This window comes from Caretta caretta, chromosome 9 (assembly GCF_965140235.1).
Source record: "Caretta caretta isolate rCarCar2 chromosome 9, rCarCar1.hap1, whole genome shotgun sequence".
Taxonomy (NCBI): domain Eukaryota; kingdom Metazoa; phylum Chordata; order Testudines; family Cheloniidae; genus Caretta; species Caretta caretta.
The window spans coordinates 36,758,900-36,774,831 of NC_134214.1; the positions used below are offsets into that span (position 1 = coordinate 36,758,900).

Genomic DNA, 15,932 nt, shown 5'->3' on the forward strand with positions numbered 1-15,932 from the left:
ATGTTACACTTAGTACATTCCCTCCTGAAGAATTCAAAATTATCTACATATGTAAAGTGATTTTGGATCATCTGCATAAAATGTGCCTTATAAATATGTAAATTTTCATTTTAATTGTCTCATAGATTTTATTTAGCCAAACACAGTGGTCGACAGCTGACACTCCAGCATCACATGGGTTCGGCAGATCTCAATGCCACTTTCTATGGACCTGTTAAAAAGGTAAATGTCTATTTGAAAGTGTTATGATTTAATCTCAAAAACTTTGTAAATGTAAAGATAAATTTCTATCAGTTTTGGATTTTTTTAGCTATAAATTAAACTGCCAGTATAGGACATAAATACAAGTTTAAAAAAAGTGCATCTTTTTTTTAATTCAACTCTTACCTTGGCAGCAGTTTGGAATATACTTACAAGCATACATTTTGTAAGCCTGAATCAAATTTGAAACTCTCCAACCTGTTGGTTTAATTAAATCATAGGATGATAATGGACTTTAAGGTCAGAAGGGATCATCATGATAATCTAGTCTGACCTCCTGCACATTGCAGGTCACAGAACTTCACCCACCAACTCCTGTAATAGATCCGTAACCTCTGGCTGAGTTAATGAAGTCCTCAAATTATGAATTAAAGAGTTCAAGTTACAGAAAATCCACCATTTATACTAGTTTAAACCTGCAAACGACCCATGCCCTGTAGTGCAGGGGAAGGCGAACCCCCCTCCATCTCTGCCAACCTGATCTATTTTAAAATTCCTTCCTGACCCCAAATATGGCCATCAATTAGACCCTGAGCATGTGGGCAAGACCCATGAGCCAGACACCTGGGAAAGAATTTGCTGTAGTAACTTAGAGCCCTCCCCATCTAATGTCCCATTACCAGCCATTGGAGATATTTGCTGCTAGCAGTCGCAGATCAGCTGCATGCTGTTGTGGGCAGTTTCATCATACCATCCTCTCCATAAACTTATCAAGCTCAGTCTTTAAGTCACTTAGGTTTTTTGCTCCCACTACTCCCCTTGGAAGACAGTTCCAGAACTTTACTCCTCTGGTGGTTAGAAACCTTCGTCTAATTTCAAGCCTAAACTTGTTGATGGACAGTTTATATCCATTTTATTCTTGTGTCCACATTGTTGCTTAACATAAATAACTTCTCACCCTCCTTGGTATTTATCCCTCTGATGTATTTATAGAGAGCAATCATATCTCCCCCAAGCCTTTGTTTGGTTAGGCTAAATAAGTCAAGCTCTTTGAGTCTCCTCTCATAAGGTATGTTTTCCATTCCTCAAATCATCTTATTAGCCCTTCTCTGCCCCTGTTCCTGTTTGAATTCATCTTTCCTAAACATGGGATACCAAAATTACACACACTATTCCAGATGAGTCTCACCAGTGCCTTGTATAATGGTACTAACAGTTCCCTGTCTCTACTGGAAATACCTAGCCTAATGCACCCTAGGACTTCATTAGCCTTTTTCACAATTGCATCACATTGGCGGCTCATAGTCATCCTGTGATCAACCAATATATGCTCTGGTCTTTGTCCTCCTCTATCACTTCCAACTGATACACCCCCATCTTATAGCAGAAATTCTTGTTAGTCCCTAAATGCATGACCTTTCAATTTGTGCTGTTAAATTTCATCCCATTTCTATTACTCCAGTTTACAAGGTCATCCAGATCATCTTGTGTGATAGTTCGGTCCTCCTCTGTATTGGAAATACCTCCCAACTTTGTTTCATCTGCAATTTTATTAGCACGCACGCACTTTTTCTGCCAAGGTCAGTAATAAGAATGTTAAATAAGATAGGTCCCAAGACTGATCCCTGAGGAATTCCTTTGTAACCTCCCTCCAGCCTGGCAGTTCACTTTCAGTATGACCTGTTGTAGTCTCTCCTTTAACCAGTTCCTTTTGCACCTTTTAATTCTCATATTAATCCCCATCCTCTCCAATTTAATTATTTCCCATTTGGAACCGTATCAAATGCCTTACTGAAATCCAGGTAGATTAAATCTACTGCATTTCCTTTGTCTAAAAAATCAGTTATCTTCTCAAAGGAGGAGATCAGGTTGGTCTGACATGATCTACCTTTTGTAAAATCATGTTGTATTGTATCCCAATTACCGTTCACCTCTGTCCTTAACCACTTTCTCTTTCAAAATTTGTTCCAAGACCTTGCATACAATTGAGATCAAACAAAGAGGCCTGTCATGTCCCGGATCACCTTTTTCCCATTCTTAAAAATAGGAACTGTATTAGCAATTCTCCAGTCATATAGGGTATGACCCCTGAATTTAAAGATTCATTTAAAATCCTTGCTACTGTACTTGCAATTTCATATGCTGGTTCCTTTAATATTCTTAGATGGAGATTATCTGGGCCCCCCAAATTAGTCCCATTAAGCTGTTTGAGTGGGACTTGTACCTCAGATGTGGTAATTTCTACCTCCATATTCTCGTTCCCATTCGCCACTCTGCCATTATTTCTAAGCTCTTCATAATCCTTATAAAAACTGAGCAAATATTTGTTTAGGTGTTGGGCTATGCCTAGATTATCTTTAATCTCCATCCCATCGTCAGTGCTTAGCAGTCCCACTTCTTTCCTTGTTTTCTTTTTTATTTATATGGCTATAGACCCTTTTCCTATTGTTTTTAATTCCCCTTGCAAGGTCCAACTCTGCTTGGCTTTTGGCAGTTCTCACTTTATCCGTACACTTTCTGACCTCCAAGAGGTAGCTTTCCTTACTAATCCATCCCATCTTCATTACCTGTTGGCTTTCTGCTTTCTCTTAATCACTGGTTTGAGATTCTTGGTCTGTGGCCCTTCCCTATGAATTCCCCCCTCCCCCCTTTCTTGGGATGCAGGCTTCAGATAAATTTGCAGAAACTGACTTAAAGTAAATCCAAGCGTTCTCCACATTCAGATCCTTGAGTTCTTCAGTCCAGTTCACTTCCCTAATTAATCCCCCCACACCTTTTTTTTTAAAGTTAGTTCTTTTGAAATAAAAGACCCTAGCTGCAGATCTATTTTTGTTTATCCTTCCATTTAGTTTCAACTGAACTAGCTCATGATTAAGCAAGGTTTTCCCCCACAACCAGTTCTTCTATGAAGTCCTCACTTCTCACCAGTACCAAACCTAAAATGGCATCACCACTTGTTGGTTCAGCATCTGTTTGGCGAAGAAATCTGTCCTCTATCACATCCAGGAAAATCTGGGCCCTACTGTTATTGGTAGCACTTGTCCTCCAATCTATATCTGGGAAGTTAGTCTCGCATAATCACACAATTCCCTGTAGTATTTATTTCCTTAAAAACATTAGAGAGGTCTCTATCCATATCCATATTGGATCTTGGGGGTCTGTAGCATACCCCAAGCACTAGCCCAGCGTTTCTCAGTCTGGGGGTCCTGACCCAAAAGTGGATTGCAAGCCTATTGTAAGAGGGCTCGTGGTATAGCTGCCCTTACTTCTGTGCTGCCTTCAGAGCTGATATTGCCAGCCACCCAGCTCTGAAGGCAACGCTGCTGCCAGCAGCGGCACAGAAGTAAGGGTGGCATGGTAGTATGGTATTGCCACCCTTACTTCTGTGCTTGTGTCATCAGCACTGTCTTCAGAGCTGGGCGCCCAGCCAGAAGATACTGCTTTCCAACTGCCCAGCTCTGAAAGCAGAGCAGAGAGTGGTGGCTGCTGGACGTGTCCCCACATCTGAAGGCAGCACTTCTGACAGCAGCAGTGCAGAAGTAAGTATGGTATGGGAGGGGTGTCGTCATTTTTTTTTGGGGGGGGGGTGTATCACAACCTGAAATATTTTCAGAGGGGGTCCCAGTTTAAAAAAAAAAAAAAAAATTGAGAACCTCTGCACTAGCCCAAGGGAACCTCTAGTAGTTTCTTCCCCAAAGTGATTTTGGCTCAGACAGATTGTCTTATCCATTTCATCATTTCTAATTTCTTTACAGTATATTTCATCATTAATATACAGTGCTACTCCACCATCTTTGCCTTTATTTCTGTCTTTTCTGAACAGCACATAGCCTTCAATACCTGTACTTCAGTCATGACTGCTATTCCACCAGGTTTCTGTTATCTCTATAATATCTGATTTCACTTTCTGTACCAGTAGTTCTAGTTCCTCCATTATGTTGCCCAAGCTCCTTGCATTGGTGTACAAACATCCTAATTGTTGCTGCTTGGCTTCACCCACATTTCTCGCCCATTTAGATGCAGTCATTCTACTCCCAGTATCACCTACCTGACTGTTAGCTTTATTGGTATCGGCACTATATTTTCTCTTAATGTCCATTCTTCTACCCACTGCTTTCCTTTCTCCATTGCTGTAACCTTTCTTACTTGATTTTCCTCCCTCTCAATAGTATTCAGGTGTGGAGATTACATAAGTATCATCCAGCCGTCTCTCCCAGGTCACTCAGTTGTGCCAGCCTCTATCCCAGAAGTCTACTTCTCTCCCTATTTAGGTGGAGTCCATCCCTTGCTAACAGTACTCTGTCCATGAATGCCTCCCAGTGGTCAAACATAGAATCGTAGGACTGGAAGGGATCTCGAATGGCAATCTAGTCCATTCCCCTGCGCTCATGGCAGGACTCAGGTTCAGCCGATCACGGCTCCAGGCCACTGGGTGCTGCAGAAAGTGGCGTGGGCCAAGGGATGTGCTGGCCGCCCTTCTTGCAGCCCCCATTGGCCTGGAGTGGCGAACCACAGCCAGTGGGAGCCGCGATCAGCTGAACCTGTGGACACGGCAGGTAAACAAACCGGCCCGGCCCACCAGGAGCTTTTCCTGAACAAGCGGTGGCCCTAGTTTGAGAACCACTGATCTAGACCATTCCTGACGGGTGTTTGTCTAACGTGCTCTTAAAAATCACCAATGATGGAGATTCCACAACCTCCCTCGGCAATTTATTTCAGTGCTTAACCACCTTGACAGTTAAGAAGTTTTTCTTAATGTCCAACCTTAACCTCCGTTGCTGCAATTTAAGCCTATTGCTTCTTGTCCTATCCTCAGAGGTTAAGAAGAACAGTTTTGGTCCCTCCTCCTTGTAACAACCTTTTTTATGTACTTGAAAGCTGTTATCATGTCCCCTCTCAGTCTTCTCTTCTCCAGACCAAACAACCCAATTGTTTTCAATCTTCCCTTTATAGGTCACGTTTTCTAGACCTTTAATTATTTTTGTTGTTCTTCTCTGGACTTTCTCCAATTTGTCGACATCTTTCCTGAAACGTGGTGCCCAGAACTGGCCTAATCAGCGTGGAGTAGAGCGGAAGAATTACTTCTCATGTCTTGCTTACAACACTGCTGCTAATACGTCCCAGCATGATGTTTTCTTTTGTTGCAACAGTGTTACACTGTTGACTCCTATTTAGCTTATGGTCCACTATGACCCCCACATCCCTTTCCGCAGTACTCCTTCCTAGGCAGTCATTTCCCATTTTGTATGTGTGCAACTGATTGTTCCTTCCTAAATGGCGTACTTTGCATTTGTCCGTATTGAATTTCATCCTGTTTTCTTCAGATCATTTCTCCAGTTTGTCCAGATCATTTTGAATTTTAATCCTATACTCTAAAGCCCTTGCACCCCTCACAGCTTGGTATCATCTGCAAACTTTATAAGTGTACTCTCTTATACCCTTATCTAAATCATTGATGAAGGTATTGAACAGAACCAGACCCAGAACTGATCCCTGCGGGACCCCACTCGTTATGCCCTTCCATCATGACTGTGAACCACTGATAACTACTCTCTGGGAATGGTTTTCCAACCAGCTTTATTCCAGCGAGAATCTAGCTGTATCATTTGTTCCCACATGAAAAACAGTCACTCGATTCTTTCCTGCTCCCATTAGGATCCATTTCAGCCTCAGATCAATATTCTGTATCTTAGCTCCTGGCAGGCAGCACACCCTTCTATTCTCTGGATCAGCTCTGGTGACATGCCTGTTTGTTCTTCTTAGTAGGGAGTCCTCAATCAGATAGATCTGCCTTTTTCTGGGGATGGTGTGATTCTCCGGCCTTTCTCCTGTTCTTTCTGGCTGCAAGTCCTCTTGTCTTTTATTCTCCCTTACAATCTTCTCTGAGTCAACCAGTATCCTCCTGCAGCTCTGAACTCTGGGTATCTCCATCGATTCTTCCTCTCTTCTTATAGGACTAGCTGTTCTTCCTTGCCCTCCCACCTTATTTTAGGCTGTGACTCAGACCAAAGTGAAATTTCTCCATCGTTGTTACATTGGAATTATGCTCAAATAAATTGGTTAGTCTCTAAGGTGCCACAAGTACTCCTTTTCTTTTTGCAAATACAGACTAACACGGCTGTTACTCTGAAACCTGACATTGGAATTAAGGTTTAAAAAAAAATTTCAAGGCAAACCTAATGTAGTTTCATAATGCCACTATTGTAGATTACACTTTTCAAAGTTATAGAAAGCTTAAAGTTTAAATTATACAAACAAAACAAGTAAATTTCATTTGTGAGAAATGGGGAGTAGTAAGCGCTGGAGAGATCAGCACTGGAAAGCTAAGCAAAGGTTAGAAGGAAGGAAGAGATTGTATGGTGCATGAGGACAGAGAAGGTAATCGAAGCGTAACTGCAACATAAACATAAAAGTAAGATTAGGACACACCCATAATATTGATTACTAAAATGTTTTGGAACTGGTCTGATTGGAGCAAAGGGACAAAGATTTTTGCTGCAGCTATTTTGATAAATTGGGAAGCAGGAAGACCTGAAGAGTATATTACAGTAGTTAGGCAAAATTGGAACCAAGCATATATTACTCTGGAACTTGTGGATTTAAAATCTCAAACTTAATATTGCTTAAGCATAGTTCTCCATTGGCTACATAAAAAGTTTAATCAGGAGATGGAAAAAATGTTTCTAAAAATGATTTCATGACTTCTTTTAAATTCAAACAGGAAGATGGCTCAGAAGTTGGTGTAGGAGGTGCCCAAGTAACTGGCTCAAATACAAGGAAGCACATATTGCAAGTCTCCACTTTCCAGATGACGATACTAATGCTCTTTAACAACAGAGAAAAATACACGTTTGAGGTATGTTTTGTGGCTTTCTAAGCTGACTTTAAAAAACTGTTAAAATGTATTCTGCAGATAGATGCAGAGCATATGTAGATCTATGGTATTATATATCCGCCTGTACTCTTTCAGAAGTTGTGTAGGAAATCTTGACCTATGTACTCAGACCTTTTTGATGCCAAGGGGATATACCTCATTCGTCCTTCACCACCACCACCTCCCCCCCTTTTTTTTTTACTTGATAGTGAGAGTTCAGAGTCCATAATAATTTACTTTTATGGTTAGAGAGATTGTTTTTAGCTCCATAATCTTGTCTGACGTATTGTTAATCCCTTAACATACGGAATGTGCGTTTTTTAGAGAGGTTTCCATTGGGATTGTATGCTGTGAAACCCATATTAAAGATACGGGCTGTGTATAGCTGCAAGCCCCTCTTCCTTGGAACACTTATACAAAGGGGCCAGGGCCCTTAACCGTTTGTTTCCTTTAAAGGTGTTGAAAATTGGCTGATAGCCTTAGTCATTCTCTGTTCCAGAAACTCAGGATTTAGAAGTATATACCTTTAGACCCCAGCTGCGTTTAGCGAAATGATATTCTTCACAGCAGTATAAAATACTATTTTAAGACTGCTTCAAGTTAAAAGGTTTTAATTCAGTATAGCCAGCTAGTGAAGATGGGGCCCAGATTGTTTTTGGTCCTTTTATTTAAATATTCTTTCATGAATATGAGGATCCACTTGTACCTAAAGCATTAAAAAGACTGATTTCATTTTCTTTGGTCTTCTTTTTCTTGAAGAAATCTTTATTCTTGATACATGTTTCATATTCTGAGTTATCAAACCTTGCAATAGGAAGAATCTGCCTTTATTTGATTGCTGAATAGTAGTTAATATATTCAGTACCAGTAAAATAGTGATGCTTTGCTCTGTTGACTTCATGATGTCCTATGATAGCATGACTTTGCAGATAGTGCATGCATTCATGAAAGCATAAGATTGCCAGAACATAGAAGCACCACTGATGTGTAAGTGCTTGTGCAAAACATAGAGGTTGATAGACTGAGTTTATTTTTCAGTTGCCTTTGAAACTGCACTTTGCTGTTCTTTTTCTGTTTCACACAAGTATACTCCTGAGGGCATTCCATGCCAAAAAATTAGAAATTCTGCAAGTTTTATTTGTCAATAAATAAATGCAGAGACTCCAGCATTGCAGTGGGGAGCACAAGCCACTGGCTGCATAAAGGAGGGAGATCACTCTGCAGCCTTCCAGTTTCTACCCCTGGGATATGGGCATTCCGTGGTGAGGCTGCACCTGACCTAGACACAGCACAAGGCCTGGGGCCCTGTCCCTCTGTGCCAGGTGCACCAGGTGTGGGGCAGGCAGGCTCAACCAGGAAGGATCCAAGTGTGGAGGGGCTCAGTGTGGGGTGAGAGGATTCTGTATGGGACAATCTGGGTGCAAGCAACTCAGTGGGGGGCATCTGGATGCACAGAGGCTTATTGGTCCTGCTTTGAGCAGGGGGTTGGACAAATGACCTCCTGAGGTCCCTTCCAAACCTGATATTCTATGATTCTATGATTCATGCTGGGTGGGGGTTCCAGGTGCAGGGGCAATGCGACTCTCCAGGGGCTTCCAGGTGAAAGTGGTTGGGGCTCAGCAATGGGGTCTGGCTGTGGGGGGTCTCAGCAGCAGGTCTGGGTGCTGGGGGAGTGAGGCTTGGTGGGGGTCTGGGTGCAGCTAGTGGGGGGTCAGTGGCATGGGGGTATGGATGTGGGGGGTCGGCCATCGGTGGGGGTTTGAGTGCATGGAGCTCTGGGGGGTAGTCTAGGTACAGGGGTGGGAGTCCAGAGGCAGGGGGTCTGGGTGCAGGGGGACTCCAGATGCAGGGGTTGAGGTTCAGTGGGGTGGGGTTTGGGTATGGAGGGCTCGGGGAGTTCTGGATATACCACGTGGGGCTTGGCACAGGTGTCTGGGTATGGGAGGTCCAGATGAACAGGGATTGGGTGGATGGGGGAGCAGCTCCCCATACAGTGACCCTTCCCCCTCTCCCCACAGCTGAGGAGCGATGGAGGCAGAAAGCAGGGGAGAATACTGGGCTTGCTGCGTCTGCGGGAGGTTTCTGGGGGTGGGTCTGACACAGCCCCAGCAACTCCTCTCCTGCCTGGAGCCCAGCCTGGACTAGCAGCTGATTCCAGCTCATGGTAGGAGCCACTTGCTGGGGTGTCCCCAGCCCAGCAGTGATTTACCTTTCTGCCAGCTGCTCCGGGTACCTGAAATGATGTACCTGCGCTGCTAGGGAGTGGTGCATGACAGCTCTTGAAGCTTCCCTGTCAGAAAGTGATTTTTCTGCAGGGGACACAAATTCTGCGCACATGCAGTGGCACAGAATTCCCTCAGGAGTGACAAGTACTGATGGGAGGTTGGACAGGTAGAGATCACCACAGCAGCCAAAATGGACAGTGAGTTCTAGTTTTTAGATTGTCTTCTATAGACCTATTGACTTAACAGTGCTGTCCCCACAAACAGTGGGAACCTATTGAGGCACTGGGGTGGGTGGGCTTGGCCCTGCCCATTGCTAAAGGCTACGAGCATGAGGGGAGGAGCCACCGAACCCAGGCATCAACTAAATCCAGGGGATAACAAATTAAAAAATAGGACTAGGAGTGCAGGTCACAGGGATCCAGGGGGAGACACCGAGCAGAGAATCCCAGACAGCGCCCCTTGCCCCTCAAGGCATCCAGGGAGGCAGTAGACATCACCTAGAGGAACTCTGCCCAGAGACAAGACTTAAAGAGCGATCAGAAGTAGGCCCCACAGTCACAGAGCACCCTGCCTTCCAGCTTCCTTTTCTGATGTGATGGATGGCCATTTTGGCCAGTGTCAGGAAAAGGTGGACGAGGAGGTCTCGTCACTTTGTGGGGTCACGGTCTATTGCTAGCCAGAGCCTAAGAGGGATAGAGGCCACTGAAGTCTCCCACTTAGATTGACTTGAAGTGATTTCTTCTATCCTTTGATGGGGGTCAGGAGACTTTTTCCCCATTCCAAAATAGCCATGACATTGCTTGGTATGTGTGAAAATCTCATTGTGGTAGGTCAGGGCTTCTCCCCAGCTTCCAATCATACGCTGCCACACTGTCTCCTTTAAGAAGGCTTATTGTCCAAACATAAGTGAATAAAGGAAACAGAAATAGTCCCTTAGCTCACCCTTGTCCTAGGGTTTCATGGTCTCCCCTCCTACAGTCTCTGGTGATCCTGCTTCTTGCAACTTCCCAGTTCCAGACAGCTCTGTTCCCTTTCTGGAACACCAGCACCAGGGATAATTTCCTGGGTACCTGGCCCTTTGCTCCAGGGACTCTCCATGGGAATTAGCTCCACTTCTCTGTGGCTTCACTTCTCAGACCCAGCCTGTCCCAGTAACTTATCCCCTTCCTGCCCTCTGATAAGTCTGTATAGACCCAGGTGTAATCCTGGTTCCTTTAATTGGCTCATTTGGGCCCACCTGCTCTGATATATGCAAGCTGGTTCTGGTCTACTCACAGGGACCAGCTACCCTGTGACACTCTATAGACTTTTGAGTGACCCAGTTCCCATTTCCAGCATTCTGCTTTCAGCACTCTATAAAGTCAGTACTGTAAAGGACACGATAGTACAGCATAACGCCGAAGAAGTTCAAGTACCCTCTGTGCTGACGATAAGCAGAAGCACCAATAAAAAATTATGCCTTAGCAAAAGAGGAAGGAGTTTTGTCTAATCAGGCTTCTGTTCCCAGCTCTGCCACTGATGCACCAACTTTTAAATTTCCCTAAGCTCTTAGCCCCCATTTTGGATAAGTGGTAACTAAGGCAAATACTTCCTCTTTTGAAGCAGTGCTGACACTTAATACTTGATGAGGTACTATAGAAGCACAGAGTAGTAGTAAGACTTTGAGGAAAGAGTTTTGCTTTTTAATTGTTGGAGGTTCATATGTTAGGGCTTTATGTAACTAGTTGGATATTTTTGTGGAGAAAAAATGGGCTTGTTTTAACGGTGCTTCCACATGAGAGGGAGGTTTTTCTGAATAGCTTAAGCTTTTGCATTCTCTTAATAACTTATCCCATTCTTTCCAAGTGGGCTACTCCTTATATTCAAAACTTATGTTGTTGCTCATTTCAGTGTCTGGTGAAGAATACTTAAATATTTTGAAGTATATAGCATCAAAAGCTTGATTTGTTCACAAATTGAATATAAACTGAAGATTTGTCCCATCCCTAACCATGTCAATGTGAAATTCAAAATTTGATGTGTGAAAGTGTTACATCATTCAGCGAAACTAGTTCATTAAAAGTTTAGACTGACTTCTTAATTCATGCTGATTCCTTTTTTCCCCTTTTTCCATGTTGGGAGAGCGTTTAAGGTTGGTGAAGCCTAAGAATTTAAAATTCTTTGGCTCTGTTGATTTTTCAACCATGTTAATGTTGAAACAATTATTTAATTCCTTGCTCTAAGAAAAAACCTTAAGATGTCTGGAATTTAACACTTTGTTTGTTAGTTATTGCAGCCTATTGTGTAGTTTTCCAGACATAGCTCCTTTAGATCTGTTTTAGATATGTTCAGCTGCATAATAGGTTGTAATTATAGCTTTCCTCCCCAAAATGAAATCTGTAACATACCAGATAACTGAAAGTAGGGGGAAAAACACTTTTAAATATCTATTTTTAATCTTAAAAAGATATTAAGTGTCTTTATAAAAAGATGTGCATTTCTAAAAATAACATGCTGATGACTTAACTTTGTTAGGATGCAGTAACTCCTGTTGATCATGTTAATAGAAAAATTCTAATTCTTCTACCCTTCTTCTAGAAACCTTTCTGTGCTACAAATTGCTTAGTACTCTCCACCCCCACCGAAGTCAACTAGTGGATGGTGCTCATCGTTTCACAGCATCAAACCGTTTCTGTGATGCTTATTTAAAGCCAATTTGTGCATTTCTGAAGGACCAGATTTAGTGCAAGTGTCAGTTTAAGGATGAACTGTAATGTTGAGAATTAAAATACGCACAGGGTGTAGTGAATGCCCCACATTGCCTGGTTAATAAGGGTGTACAGCATAAAAACTGATTCTTAATTTTTATTTTAGTTCTGTATTTCACTTTCAATGGCAGTAGTCAGAATACTTTATTAAGATGAAAAGTACAGCAATGATTATTGATGGATTGATTTTAATCCTTTGGCATTCGAAATCAGGGTGTTGGACTGAAATCTCATTGGCAGCGGTAGGTTGTGCTGGAACTGCTGGCCTTGAGGCATTAAATTTAAATAAATAATTAAAAAGCTTACTTACTCATCGTTGTAAGCAGTTAATTTATATGGTCAAGATCCACTTCCTTCTGGTTTACTGAAGTGATCCTGATTATGCCATTGCAATAAGGTTCATTTTTCAAGACAAAAATGACTGTAATTTAGTCTTTAAAAATGCACTTTAGCTGAAACTTGATAAACAAATATAGGATAGAACCAAATTGGTGGTTTTATTTAAATGAAACTGGAAATGAGCAAGTATCAGCTCTTCATGTCACCCTAGAGGTGGGCTTTTTGGGTATTGGCAGGTGTAATGTGAAGGTGTTCTGCTAACACAGTCTGAAAGCACATTGCAGTAGTTCAAAACTTCAGCATCCATGAGAAAGTGGAAAATGAGGATTGATGCCTCAGCTTCTAAATGGCTCTCAGTAGACCTCTCAGAAACACGACTTTCTAACATTTTTATGAGGAAGACAGCAAAACATGCCATAGTTTATATTTCTCCCAACAAAAAGTGACTCTGAGAGGCACTAAAACTACAGAAGCACTTGGTGGAAGTTTCAGAGGGACTTGACAGATAAGCTGATAACTCTGCTTTAGAAGACTGTGTGCAAAGCACTGCTGGGGTATATTTCTCTAGGAATTTTGTGCTTTGTGTGGTTCTAACAGTGTTTTAGTAGACATCTTCCAAATGTCATCTCTTGTACTTTGAGCTGAGGTGAACCAGACACTCAGTTTTGTTCTCTGCTGAGGTGGAAACAAAACTAATCTTAAGCAGCTCTATGCTTTATTAGGAGTGTACTCTGCAGAAGGGTGAGAAAACACGTTTTTGTGAAAAGGCTGGTGCCAGGATGAGAGTCCTATTTGATATTTCTTGTAAGGCTGTCGCCTTTTCATGTTAACAAACTGCCTTACCTGGCTTGATAAGGTACTTTTGATAGCTTTCTGTCAGAAATGTCCTTGATCGCGATGTATATTTTTTTCATTGAACTGATGATGAAAGTAACATTGGAACTCAGGTTTCATTCCATAAAGCAACATTGGAGAGAATGGAAATAAACCCTTTTGGCTTTTTCAGGAGATAAATTGATTGATAACAGTTAATTATTTATTTTGTTCCTTTCATCACACTGGCAGCTGTTCACTTTAAATTATAATAGAAGAAATCCACTTTCTCTAAATCAACCAATGTTCATCATAAGCCTTTTTGCATAGTGCTTATTAGACTATCACTAAATGAATTCTAACTTTTCAAGCATCTAAAGGATCTAAATTTCAGAAATTAGTTTTGAGAGACCAGGATTATCTTTTTGAGCAGTCGTGGTTCCCGCCCTCCACCCAATAAATACATGAATTTAAATAAATAAAGCTACCTAACATGTTCTGACATTATTTATAAGCTATTGATGATGTCGTGATTTTCCTTCAGGAAATTCAGCAAGAAACTGATATCCCTGAAAGAGAGCTTGTTAGAGCCCTACAGTCCCTTGCATGTGGCAAACCAACACAACGAGTTCTCACAAAAGAGCCTAAATCAAAAGAAATAGAAAATGGTCATATATTTACAGTGAATGACCAGTTCACGTCCAAATTGCACAGAGTCAAGATTCAAACAGGTAAGTCTGTTTTTATATTCAGTTCTTGTACTCCAAAAATAACTTAAGTTGTAAAATGTTGGCACCTGCCTTGAAGGTAAATGCATCACGCTAGCAAAAGGAAAATATTAATCTGTAAAACTTGTTGTTGTCATTGACTAGTAGCCTGAAAGCGAAAATTTAAATGCTGAGGAAATCCAAAGCACTTACAGAAAGTAATAGTTGAGTTAAGTGGGGATGTTTTTTTTTAAAAAAAGTATGTAGTCCTCTCCAACTAGGAGAAGAAGGTGGAAGGACTGTAGCTTTTAAATTAAATTACTATGTTTTAAAACTTACTAGGATGTGTTCTGATTTACTTGGCGAGAGAGACATCTATAAGCGGTTCTCAGACTGTGGATTGGGACCCCAAAGTGGATCACAACCTTGTTTTAATGGGGTTGCCAGGGCTGGCTTTAGACTTGCTGGGGGCCGGGGCCAAAGCTGAAGCCCAAGCCCCATTGCCTGGGGCCAAAGCCAAAGCCCAAGGGCTTCAGCTCTGGGCAGTGGGGCTCAAGTTACAGGCTACCTGCTTGGGACTGAAACCCTTGGGTTTTGGCTCCCCCTCCCTCCCCCCTTGGGGCAGTAGGGCTCAGGCGAGCTCAGGTTTCGATTCCCCCCTCCTGGAGTCGTGTAGTAATTTTTGTTGTCAGAAGGGGTCGTGGTGCAATGAAGTTTGAGAACCGCTGGTCTATCTCATAGATGTATAATTTGCTCTACTGCTATGAAATTACTGATTTGATGTTTTCTTCAGTGAACACTGGGTGCTGTTCCTGGCTGTACTAGATGTTCATTGTGTCCTTGTTCAGTCATTATTATTTAATCCGAGATTCGTTTTCCTCACTTGTGGAGTCAGGATGATACTGCTACTAGTTGGAGTGGCTGCAAACATGTATTCCACTCAGGTGTGCACATGCCCAGCGCACTGAAGCCAGTTTTATGCAGCAGTGCCCATCAGGTTGATGCATGCACCCTGCACATCCTTGTGGCCCCTCCTGAGGCTACAAAAGGGCACTGACACCTCTACCCCCTCAGTTCTTTCCCATGGATTGAGTTGGAGCTTGCTGTGCAGTTTTCCTCACATTTTTTTCTTATGCATAGATGGCTAGTTTAGTTTTCTGATCTCTAAGTAGTTAGTTAGCAGTTAATATTTGTTAATTTATTTTTATTTTAAAGTTTCCTTTTAAGCGATTGTTAGTTTCAATGCTAGACACCATGGACATGCAGGGTTTGTTGGGCTTTATGCACTGCCTGTCATGTGGGTATATATCCTGAATAGTTACCCCCCTTAAGTGCTGCCTTTTCTTCTTTGCAAGAGGCACATTAAGGAGAGATGCAGTATTTGTTGCTCTTTCAAGAAAAGAATGCAGATTTTGAGAGACCATGACCTCATGGAGAGTTTTCAGGCTTGTCTTGACGCCCTGTTTCCTGCACTCAGACAGATCCCTGGACTTGGACTCTTCTCCACAGTGAAAGAGTGGGCAGTCGTCTTTTCCAGTGCCTCCCCATGAAAGGACACATAAAACAGACTGAAGTCACTCCAAGTCTAAGAACTTTGTCTTCTCTGAAAAAGGATTCAGAGCATCCTTGGGGCTCATCAGGTATCCAGGATAGAGCTGAGCCATTTACCTTTTACTTCCCCAGTATTGCATGGGAGGAACTTGGTACTGTGCCATCAACTCCATAACTGACTGCAGGACAGCTGTTGAGTCCGATACCAGTGGGACCTGCAAGCATACAAGGCAGCAAAGTATTTGTATTTCTTCTCTGTTCCAGGCTCTCCTGTAGTTTAGGAGTCCATTGCTTTGAGGGCAACTCTTGGGGTACCGGGTCCTTCTCCTCAGTTCTGGTACAGAGACTGTAGCGGTACCAACATGAGTACCAGTTAAGGAGCGTGGCCAGGGTTCAGCTTCTTCTCTGGTACCATCTTTAGCGCGCGGTGCACATTATGTCAGCATCAGTACGGTCTCCATCCTCTCTTTTTGTC

At 42.4% G+C, this 15,932-nt stretch overlaps 1 protein-coding gene across 1 annotated transcript in view; it reads left to right on the forward strand.

The window, feature by feature from the left end:
* The window catches only part of CUL3 (cullin 3), a 101,947-nt gene that overhangs the window by 74,954 nt on the left and 11,061 nt on the right, over positions 1–15,932 (forward strand). The window contains exons 12-14 of the mRNA XM_048863011.2: positions 126–222; positions 6,923–7,057; positions 13,744–13,930. Coding sequence (XP_048718968.1) covers positions 126–222; positions 6,923–7,057; positions 13,744–13,930 — 419 coding nt within the window. The remainder of the gene's footprint in view (positions 1–125; positions 223–6,922; positions 7,058–13,743; positions 13,931–15,932) is intronic.